Source organism: Artibeus jamaicensis, unplaced genomic scaffold (genome assembly GCF_021234435.1).
Source record: "Artibeus jamaicensis isolate MK-2021 breed Jamaican fruit bat unplaced genomic scaffold, CSHL_Jam_final contig_465, whole genome shotgun sequence".
Classification (NCBI taxonomy): domain Eukaryota; kingdom Metazoa; phylum Chordata; class Mammalia; order Chiroptera; family Phyllostomidae; genus Artibeus; species Artibeus jamaicensis.
Window position 1 is genome coordinate 3118291 of NW_026521843.1, and position 11562 is coordinate 3129852.

General features: G+C 52.4%; 1 protein-coding gene across 1 annotated transcript in view; it reads left to right on the forward strand.

Annotated features, from left to right (window-relative positions):
- Positions 1–11417, forward strand: part of CPSF3 (cleavage and polyadenylation specific factor 3) — a 29742-nt gene extending 18325 nt beyond the window's left edge. Inside the window, exons 12-18 of the mRNA XM_037151707.2 lie at positions 1900–2008; positions 3246–3344; positions 4654–4748; positions 6329–6416; positions 7317–7386; positions 9324–9420; positions 11150–11417. Coding sequence (XP_037007602.1) covers positions 1900–2008; positions 3246–3344; positions 4654–4748; positions 6329–6416; positions 7317–7386; positions 9324–9420; positions 11150–11251 — 660 coding nt within the window. The 3' untranslated portion in view covers positions 11252–11417. The remainder of the gene's footprint in view (positions 1–1899; positions 2009–3245; positions 3345–4653; positions 4749–6328; positions 6417–7316; positions 7387–9323; positions 9421–11149) is intronic.
- Positions 11418–11562: the final 145 nt, after the last annotated feature.

Consider the following 11562-nt stretch of genomic DNA (forward strand, 5'->3'; position numbering starts at 1 on the left):
TTCTCAGGGATGCTGTGAGAAGTCTGCGTTTTCACCTTCTGTTACCAGAAACCCTGAGATTCCGCCCGGCCCGCAGCTCCCTGCTGGGAGTGTCGCCCCCACACGGCAGGGCTGCGTGTTTGATTCCCGGTCAGCCACGCACCCGGGCTGTGGGTCCAGGCACGTGCTGGATGGTGTTTCTGTCTCAGTTGACTTCTGTCCCTTCCTTCTCTCTAAAAAACCCGTAAACGTGTCCTCGGGTGAGGATTTAAAAGAAAACCCTAAGCTGCCTCTGGGGGAAACTCGTCCGGATCTGGCCTGAGTTCTAAGTGTGGAGCACGTGCCGAAGAGCAGCCTTGCAGAGCTCTTCCTGTGCGCGGTGCAGGGACACAGGAAGCTGATTGATGAGGAGCTTCCCTCACTGTTGAATTCGAGGGGGGATTTTTTGCCAAACATGGTGGTGTTTGTTCCCAGTCCTGTTCACGGGGCTTTGCAGGAGCCAGTTCGGTGGGACGGGTCTTCTCCCTGCAGAAAACTGTGCTGTTCAGACCCAGTTCGTGTCTCCCGGACTTTGCCGGGTCGCGGAGGGAGGCGGAGGAGGGAGCCCCGCACTCGGACGGTTCGGGAGGCGTTCTGCAGAGTAAAGCTGGGTTTGCAGCAGCGCTCTCCAGAGTTTTGCTGAGGCCCTTGCGCGTTAACAGTCCTCGGCACTCACAGTGCACAGCGTGTAAAACTTTGTTCAGCTATAGAACCGAGCACACACTCGTGTGTCATTTTTATCTTTCAATTTACTTGGGCATAGAGACACTCTTGTCAATTTCTCTTTCCCCAAATACGCTTTCACATTGGAGAGCTGTTCTGGTTTTTCAGCCATGATTTCAGTCACCTATAATCACTACCTAGTTCCTTGTTTTCCTCCGGTGAGCGACCTCACTTAGGCAGAAGTCAGATTCATGGGGGGGGTGTCCTCAGCCCTGTAAAGCAGAAACCAAGGAGGTGCAAAGAACCGTCAGCCCCACGCACTCCACCACCTAGAGACGCCAGGCCCCCCACTGCGTGCTCGCGTGTTGGTTGCAGACGAGCACTCATGCCCAACTAGAGAGCGGTACCACATGGTTTGGCCTTGGACACACGCTGCCCTGCAGGCAACGCAGTCCCCATCGGTCCCCGTCCGGGGCTTCCCTGGGGTCAGACCGGTCTCCCGGCGGCAGAGCCCTTCTCACTAAGTGCCAGCATTGAAGGGGGAGCCACCCAGGAAGCCCGGTGAAGTAGCCCTTTCCCGTGACAGCCTGGTGACAGAGCAAAGGGTGTCACCCGCCCTGACTTAGTTTAAGGAGAACAAGTACGGAACATGCCGTCGCTGCCCTCCGTGAAGTTCATTTATTGGCAGCTGAGAGAGGTTACACTTTAAAACGTTGGGTCGCACGTTTGTCAGGCTTCTGTTTATGTTTTTGCACAATCATCACTCTCTTTTCTTAAAACACTCCCCCCTCGGTTGTATGTGTGAGCTCAGCAGTGGTGCAGACAGACGTTGACCTCACTGTGCAGCCTTGACTCCGTGTGGTGGGTGCCCCCTGGTGGCGGTGGGCGGCCAGCCCAGGGGAGCAGAAGCCTTTCACACTGGTGCTGGCCGTCCTTCCCGCTGGGGCTGCCCAGAGCTTTCCCGGTCGCTGGGCTGATGGGGGCTGAACTGAATTCACCTCGATGTTCCGCTGGTTTGCAGGTGGCTCCTCCCTGTGGCCTGGCGGGGCCTGGCTGCTGCCCGGTAGAGGTGCGTGTGACATGTTCGACTTTCCGTGTTTGTGCTCACACGGTTCTCCCGTGTCTAACAGTCTCCGTTACGATGCAGCACCCGAACCACTGCATCTCACGAGACTCTGTTTTCTTCACACTGTTTTGTGTCTTGTGTCGTTTCGACAGGTCATGGGCCTTTTAGCAGACAAAAAACCAGAACAAGGCCAGCGGGTCTCAGGAATACTTGTTAAAAGAAACTTTAATTATCACATACTTTCTCCTTGTGACCTCTCCAGTAAGTATACTGCTAAATGTCAAATATAAGTTGATCTTAGCAAAAAAAAGAGAGAAAATCTGTGAAAACTTCTCTTACCTAGTGGCCACATTTTAATTTTGTTTGTTTACTACTATTATTTTGTAGAGGGGGGAAGGGAGGGAGAAAGAGAGAGAAACATCAATTCATTGCCACTTGCTTGCCCACAACTGGGGACCTGGTCCACAACCCAGGCGTGTGCCCTGACTGGGAATTGAACTGGCAACCTTTGGTTCACAGGCTGGCACTAAATACACTGAGCCACGCCAGCCAGGCCTAGCCACATTTTTAAAAAAACAACCAAATAAAGTAGGAATAAGTGAAAAAGTTTATAATCCAGGTAGTTTCATAGGTAAAAATAGTCTTCCTTGAATTATTGAAACATTCAAATTCTTTGCGAAACAGCTTTTTTCTTTGTTGGAAACACGAGTTTACCTCTGACCCTTGCCTGACAAGGCCGTTGTCCCCACTTCGCGGTGGTGCCGGCCCTTTCACGTTGCGGAGCGGAGCGGCCCCCACACGCATCCTGGGCTGCACGGCCTGCAGCCCGGCTGCTGCCAGGCTCTCGCGCTCTGCGCCCGGGTGGATGTGAAGCCATCGCTGCCTTTGCAGTCGGTGTGGAGTTGCCTGCAAGTGCGTGAGTGGCTCAGTGTCACGTACAAGCCCCGATGACCTCGAAGTACTCGGCACTGCCGGGCTAGGTGCTCGTCTGTGGGAGGGGCCGGCGGGTCCCTGGTGGGTCGGAGGGTCGCCTGGTAGAGTGAGCACGTGGTCCTCGGTGCCGCGGCTGGTGCACTCCCCCTCTGCGCCAAGCTTTGTGCTGGGTGCCGGAGGGCTGCAGTTAACAAAAAGCACAGCCCCTGCCCCCCCAGAGCTGTCTGAGGAGAGAGGCGTCCTTGTCAGGAGCTGGGCAGTGTTGGCCCGGGACGGGTAGAACTGCCTGGTGCGCAGGTGAGGACAGCAGGGCCTCGCGGCTCCGGGGAAGGCTGTGCCGGCCAGGCCGGGGTGTGCCAGGTGCTGAAGGCTCGTTAGCTCGTGCCAAGCCCGAGAGATGGCGGAGGACAGCTGGCCCTCTGGCTTGGAGCCCGTCAGGCACCTGCTGTGTTCTGGCCGCAGCCAGCTCTCGCTTCCTTTACTTGGGCTTCTCTGTGTTTGCAAATTGTGCTTTATGGGACCAGTACTGTTCCTTAAAGTGTGTTTGTTCGAATTTCCCCTTCAGATTATACCGACTTGGCCATGAGCACTGTGAAACAGACCCAAGCCATCCCGTACACCGGCCCTTTTAATTTGCTCTCTTACCAGCTGCAGAAACTGACAGGTGTGTGCATTTACAGTCACTTTGCTGCTTTCTGTTTCGGAGGAAGATGATGAGGTATCTAGGAAAGGGTGTTATTTAATTTTGGTAGTTGTCTCAGAAGTACACAAATTTTATTTGTGCTTGGTCACATCCCATTTGAGTGGATTTTGAGAATCTACTCATCAACTTTTATTTTTTTAAGATTTTATTTATTTATCTTTAGAGAGGAAAGGGAGGCGAGAGGGAGAGAAACATCAATGTGTGGTTGCCTCTCGTGCGCCCCCTGCTGGGAACTGGCCTGCAACCTAGGCAAGTGCCCTGACTGGGAACCAAACCTCGATCCTTTGGTTCGCAGGCTACTCATCAACTTTTAAATCCCGTTATGCCTTCTATCCTCGAGCCACTTAAAATTCTAAAAATATCCGTAGTCTTTATTCCTTGTGTTTAAACTCTACTTTACCCAGATTTCATCTATTTTTTTCTCTGTTCAGTGAAAATGTTTCTGGTTCCATTAGTACCATTGTGTGCGGCAGGCTTTATAAGTGAGCGTGGCCTCTGGCTGAAGGCCAGCACCGGAGAGCCGGTCCCACTTTCCTCTGAAACCGCTTTGACCTGAGAGTCCCGGGAAGCGGCATCACGAGGGCAGGGGCCGCGCTGCCGGAGGCGGGCGCTCCAGCAGGCGAGAACGCTGCCATCAGCAGCTCTCCCCTTTCTGTTAGTACGTTCTTCCTCGTTCACACAGCGAGGAGCTCCCGTAAAGTAACCCGTGGGAAGGAGGTCTGGTTTCACGTCAGAGCCGCATGTTCGAATTAGAGATCAAACCATAGAAAGTTAGGTAAATACGTCCGAGTTCGTCCTTAATCAGGGGTCACTGGGGAAACCGGAGAGGTCTCATCTTGGGCAGTCGAGTGGCCCGCAGAAGGAGTAGACAGCCCTGTGAAGGCAGAAGGCAGGAGGGACTGTTCGCAGCTGCCTGTCTCGTGTTCAGCGTTAAGATGCTGGTGGCAGGCCTCTTGCACAAACACAGAAGTGTGACAGTCCCCCGAGTTTGTTCCGCGGCCGGTGCATTCCCACTGTGCACGCCAGGCAGTAGCGGGTGCTGGGGAGCCGGTTACTTGCTGCTGTTAAAATATTTAACGTCCAAGGTAAAGCCACTCTGGTTACGCAGATTTTGTAACACATGTTCAGATTTTCAGTTAACTGTATACAACATACAATCTAGCTGTTTAAATCTCACTATAAATGCTCTATTAATTTTTCATTATGTGCCAGCTTTATTCAGCCAACTCTGCAAACAAGTGAATAACGTGTGTTATAATCTTTCTTTCAGGTGATGTAGAAGAATTAGAAATTCAAGAAAAACCTGCTTTGAAAGTGTTCAAAAATATTACTGTAATACAGGAACCAGGAATGGTGGTGTTAGAAGTAAGATAAGATCATTTACCCAAACAAGGAGGAGGAGAAAGTTTTGAGCGTTTACATATGTGGAGATTTGAGTTGGGGTGGCAAACAGACAACACAACATACAGATGATGTGTTACAGAATCGTACACCTGAAACCCATACGATTTTATGAGCCAGAGTCACCCCAAAATGCAGTTTAAGAAAGAGTTTACATGTAATTGTAGAGAAACTTCACAATCAGGAAAAGAATTATTGGAAAACACCATTTTCTAAGATCAGCCTTAAGTATAACATAGCTAGGCATTTTGTGTGAAACATAGAAACTAGAAACAAATTAAGGCTTGACGTGTAGTACGTGTAACGAGTAGGGATCTCATGTGCGTCAGTCCGAGCTGATTATGGGGTGTCTCGGGAAGTCCCCAGTTGAAGCAGGGTATCATTCTCTTGCACTGAAACGAACTTGTCCGGCAGCACTTCTGAGCAGAGAGAGAGGCATTTCGAAGACTCAGATGAGCAGCATTAATGTAGCCCGGACACACACAGGCAAGAACTCACTGACTTAGGTGAACGTGGTTCCCGCCGGCAGAATTTCAAACTCCCGCCCATGGGATGTGGAACCCAGACACTGAGAGAAGTCGATGGTTGGCTTTGATAGGTTGGCATCTGTTAAGTCAGAAGGAAGACTTTTTAAAATTTTTAAATGAATCCTGGAACTGAATGATCGAAGGAGCTACTTTGTCTATTTTTCTGCCTCAAGGTTATACGTACATTGCATGCAAATTTCCCAGCTGTAAGTTTGGCTACTTTGTTTATACAGATTATTTTAAAACAAAAAAGAAAGATCTGTCAGCTCTGGTCCCACCCAGTTCTGTGAATGAGCCTTAGATTGGTTTGGAAGGCTAAAAATAACTGAAGAAAGTATCGAAAGGAGAAAGGAGTGTTATCTGTAGCAGGAAGTGACATACAATGATACATAAAACAACATCCGAGAGTTAATAGAAATGTTGATTAAACGTGTCAGAGATCCAGAGAAAGTTTTTAAAGTGCCTCGTGTTGCTTGTGAAAGTGCACTTTGCAGAGAGAATAAACATGAGGGCTCTGGTTCCTGAAATGTCAGTGATTCACCTGGTCTCACCCTGAGTGGGCAGACTCAGGGGCTCTCTTGTATCGCTGGGCACTTGAAGGAGCTGCAGGGCCCCTCAGGCCTCACGTGAGGACTAGAAGTAGCCTGTGACAAGGTTACTCTGTATCACTGCCGAGACAGTGGCTGGGAACCAGCCTTAGGGTCCCAGGGCCAGCAGCTACTGCGCGTGCCATCCGCTGCAGTGCCTTCTGAGTCCAGCTGCCCTGCTGTAAAGTGAACGTGCTGGGAGGACTGAAGGAGACACAGGGTGTACTGTCCCAGCTGCAGGGGACCTGCTCACCACCCTTGACCATCTAAGCTTGGAGAAGTCCAGCACCGAATGCGTTTCAGTGCACGAGCAGCCCGTTCAGTGAGGATGCTGGGAGCCGGTCACACGTGCAGAGTCGGGGGGGGGGGGGCGTGCGCGGCTGTCCCGGGGCCGTGGCTGTGCCTCCTAACTCCGCCTCTCGCTTCACAGTGGTTAGCAAACCCCTCCAACGACATGTACGCCGACGCGGTGACGACCGTGATCCTGGAGGTGCAGTCGAACCCCAAAATCAGGAAAGGTACGGAGTCCTTTCGCTCTTCGTTTGCTTCATCTCATCAGTTAATTCTTTACTTCTCCCACAGCTCTTCGCACTAAAAAGCGGAAAGTAGGACCCCAGGTGCTTGAAATCTGATTTTTTTTCCATTCTGCACAACTATTGACACACTAGGTACTTGCATAATGATGCATATTACCACCGTTTTACTTTTTGCCTTGAGGTTTTTTTTTTTTAACTTATTTACTTTTAGAGAGAGAGGAAAGGAGGGGGGGAGAAAAGGAGAGAAACATCAGTCATTTACCTCTCTCACACCCCACACTGGGGACCTGGCCCACAGGCCACAGCAGCCAGGGCTGTCCTGGGTTTTAACCTGTGCCGTGAAAGTCTGGTAGCAGTTAACACCAAGGTAAAATGTGAGTGAGAGTCCGTTTAAGAACAGATGAATGGGGGGGCTTCACGAAACCACTGCAGTGAACCAGCGTGTCCGATGTGCTGTTTGCTCTTGTTTTTGGTAACGTCTGTTGATGGGATGGACTCCCCTGTGGCTAAGGAGCATTTTCCAACCAAAGGAAGCACCAGTGAAAATACTTTTCTGTCACAGCGTTACAGTTAGGTTTCACTTGATACATGATTCTGTGTCACACATCTTGTGCGTCACTGACATGTCAGGTGGCCTTTTGTCACTGGAGGAGCCACCCTGGCGAACTCCGGGAGGCCCCCAGCCACCTACCCCGCGTGTGGCCGCAGGCCGTGTTCTCGGAAGAGGGCTTCTCCCTCTCGAATCATGAACGCAAGCGAGGAGGCGGCTCCCCGAGTTTGGGGGCAGTTTGGGGGCGGACGCGGTGTAGCTGAGCCCAGCCTTCTGCACCTGGCCGGGTCTGCACAGCCCCGGGCCTGAGCTCTCCGCTGCTTCCTCCCCAGGTGCCGTCCAGAAGGTCTCTAAGAAGCTCGACCTGCACGTGTACAGCAAGAGGCTGGAGATCATGCTGCAGTGAGTGTCAGCACCGCGGGGCGGGGTGGGCAGCGGGGCACAGGGCCACGTGCCCGTGACCCGCCCGGTCAGCCATCTCCCCGGGAGACGCGTTTTATCACTGAATGTAGAGCCTCAGGATGTTTGCACTTGGGCTGTGCAGCCGACAGATTGAAACACACTTGTTATGGACAAGTGCTCAAATCTTAACCTAGTGCCATACGCCTTTACGGGCTCTCTTACGTACTTCTTAAGTGTGAACTCTGCTTTAAGGGTGGCTCTGTCCTGGCTGCTGTGGCTCAGTGGACTGAGCACCAGCCGGCACACCCAAAGGTCACAGGTTTGATGCCCAGTCAGGGCACATGCCTTGGGTTATGGGCCAGGTCCCCAGTGGGGGCGTGTGAGAGGCAGCAGATGGATTATCTCTCTCACATCAGTGTCTGTCTCCTTCTCTCCCTTCCTCCCCTTCTCTCTAAAAGTAAGTGGGTCAAGTCTGAAACAGGAGTGCCCTTCTGGACCCATCGCAGGCAGTCAGCGTGCGGACTGTGGGTGAGCCTGAAGCTCAGAGCTTTTCTGAGCAGCAGATATTAGGCCTTTCCCCTCTGTGCTCTTTAAGCCTGATTCCAGATTGTTTAAAGATTTTATTTATTTACTTTTAGAGAGAGGGAAAGAAACATTGATGTGCAAGATCGGTTGCCCCTTGCACACCCTCAACCTGGGTCCTGGCCCACAGCCCAGGCATGTGCCCTGACTGGGAATTGAACCAGCGACCTTTCAGTTTGTGGGATGACGCTCAATCCACTGAGCCACACCAGCCGGGGCCAGAATGTCTTTCCAAGTAAAATTCTCCTATAAAACTGCTACAGAGTGGATAACTACAATGGAAGCTTATGAGTTGTACCCCAGAAGGGGGAGATTTAAAATTCCAGCATCAACACAGTACCCTGAACTTGGGCACGTCTCGAATTCTCAGCAGATTCCTGCTTGTTTTTGAACTGAAAGCTACCGCACCAGGCAGCTCCACAAAAAGGGGCTGAGCGGGCTCGGGGGTCCGGTGTTAGCCCTTCTGCTCCGTCGTTGCCCCGAACCCCACACCGACAGTCTTTGAAACCAGCCATGCAGTGACTTGGAAAACGTGGGGATTGCTCCCTGAAGCCGTCACACAGTTTCAGTGACGTGTCCCTGGTGTGGACGTTAGGTTTTTAAAAGCAACCTTGTTGTGCAGCCCAAACGCCAGCCGCCCCCGCAGGAGTGGGCCCACCGTTGCCATGCGAATGGCGGCAGGGTGGTTGCCAGCCCCACGCAGCCCAGGACCTGTCTGCCGAGGGCTGGCTCTGCAGCCCCAGAGCCTGTCCTGTTGGCCTTGGCCCTCGGTCGGTCAGTGAGGCTGCCTGTTCTCACAGGAGGGAGCACACACGTTTGGCTTTGATGTCAAGCGGTTAGATGACCCCGGCCGCCAAAGCCATTCTGGGACCCCGGCTTGAAAGGCCCTTTTGTGGTACACGGGCCGTGAGTCCGTGTGTGTCCAGGGAGTGCAGCGACGTCCTGCTGAGGGCGGCCCTGTTTCCAGGACGAGAAGGCCCATGTGGCCCCGGGACGGCGGAGCCTCCCCTGCTCTAGTGAGGGGCCGCGGGCCCGTCTCGTTCCCAGGTGCTGTTTTCCTCAGGTGTGAACGGGGCCCCTCGCCACGGTCATCACGGGTTAAGACCGTGGGAAGTGCCCGGCACAGCGTCTGCCGAACAGCATCCCTAGTAAGTGGTAGCTGTGTGCTTTACCTGTTCCATCAAATGAGTAAAATACACGAAGGTAAATAGTAAACATGCCTCAGGAGTATAGCTGCAGGTGCTCCGCTTCACAACTAGGACCTCACTGCAGTTCCTTTTCCCCGGACATATAAAACTGTACTTCACGTGCTTATTCCTGCACTCCCACTGATGCTGTGTCCCTGTTTATCCCAGGGACATATTTGGAGAAGACTGTGTCAGCGTGAAAGACGGCTCTGCCCTGGGCGTCACAGTGGACGGGAAGACTGCTAATATAAACTTGGAGACTCGGGTGCGTGGCTGTTCCTACATTTTAAGACATTTAGGAAGTACAAGAGCGGGCAGAAGTGGGTTTACGGTCATGAGTACACTAAACAGCTTACTCTTCTATGATTCTTTATTAATTATTGTATCATTTTTCATACGCACAACAGTAAATGTGCTTACGCCCCACCCTGCAGATAAAGTATTACATTCTTGCTCTTCATTTCTCATGTTTAGTGGGTGTTTGAGTTGCTGCACAGGCCACATTCCCAGGTAAATCACTCCGCTGTTTTCCTTCTACGCGGCGCACCTTCGTCCACCTCCACACTTCTCTTGTTTGGCATCTGGCGGGTTCCAGGTTTTTCAGGGAAGCTGCCCTTCCATTTGCACCTGCAGGACTGGGTGCTCCTCCAAACACCGAGATGCGAGAGCAGGGGCCCCGCTCGGGTCTCACACCCGAGGGCCTCGCACAGTCAGCCCCCTGTGTGCACGAGCGGGCGCGAGCTCTTGCAGGGCTCTTCTGAACACTCTAGCAGTCACACTAAACAAGTGCGTGCCAGGAGTTTCCTTTGTTCGCCCTTTGACTGCTTAGGTGCTTTGAGAAAACACTACGTTTATTTTACCTTGATAGAAAAATAAGCTAAGAGCATAAACTAGTAATTCACTGGAGAAGAAACAGAGATGCCAGTGAACAGAAGAAACTAGTGTTCAGGTCCACTGATGATCAGAGGAAATCCAGAGTAAAGGATGAAGTGCCACTGTTCACTCGTCACAGTGGCACAAATCCAAAAGAGATCACTAAGGATGTTGGTGGGGGAGGAAACAAGGAGTCCGCAGGGGCGTGGGCGGTGGGGACAGGCCGTGAATCAGAGGACGCCTCCTTTCTCCGAGGCGGTGCTGGGAGAGGCATCGGAATGCTAAAAAATGCAAATGCCTCCACCCACGATTCCACTTACTGGGTTTGACCAAAGAAGGGAACCAGACCAGTGAGCAAAGACGCATGCACGGGTGCCTGCTTGGCATCGATTATAATATGAGCGAAACTGCCAGAGACCCAGACATCCACAAGCAGGACAAGTGAGCACAGCACACAGCTAGGGGACGTGTGTGGGTGCCACGCGCATGTGGATTGCGGTGCGTGCAGTCGTCCGGGGTGCTGCTGTGGACCATTCACACGCCTGCTCGTCCTCCCCCATTGCTGCATGGGGAAAAGTCCCCCGACAGTGAGAACGGTACATTTTCCCGGTTTTGCTGTAAAGAATACATTCAGCTGGAGGTCTAGAAGGTTGTGCACTGACCTGCCAGCGGTAGTTATCACCGGTGTGATAAGGGTGAGTTAGGGTGTTTTTTGTTCCTCAGTTTTTAGATGAGTATTTATGGGAGCGTGAGTACTTCAGCAGCACCAAGGATTCTGTAGGTGAGCAGTGACTAGAGGTCACTAGTGAGTCTGAGTCTCAGCGCCGACTGTCGAGTAGGCAACCTTGTCTGCTGCAGGCTGAGCCCTCTGTGTTGCACAGACCGAATCCCTTGGCGTGTCCTTGACTAGGTGGAAATGTGGGCTTTGAAGTGCATACAGTTCACTAGACTTGCCAATTCTTTTCTTTCAACATTAACCTGCAAGTAGGCCCAGTCCTTGTGCGGTCCAGAGTCACCCTGGCCCACGCGCATGCCCACATCGGTGCAGGCAGGGTGCTGAGGGTGTGCGGAGCTGCGTCCGTCTTCCATGTGACCGAGTCTGTGCACTCTCTCTCCTGCAGACCGTCGAGTGCGAGGAGGGCAGCGAGGATGACGAGTCCCTGCGGGAGATGGTGGAGCTGGCGGCGCAGAGGCTGTACGAGGCCCTCACGCCCGTTCACTGAGGACCTTGCACACCTGGACATGCTGGAACTTTTGTGTAGCGCTTGAACTTACGTCTGGTACTGAAGGTGAAATACCCAGTTCCTCCGGGGCCTGCTCACACTGAGGCCACTTCTAGGCACGTGTGCAGGCCGCAATAAAGCCCTAAGTCTGTTCATGGCGACTGAACCCGGGTGCCTTACTGTACTTTTTAAAGGAAACACACGGTGACTTCTATTTCACACCTAGTTCAAGATCACATAAAAGTCTGAAGCCCCTTTCCTGTTCCCTCCTGATACTCTTGCCAAGTTTCTTGGTTTCACATTTGTTAAAC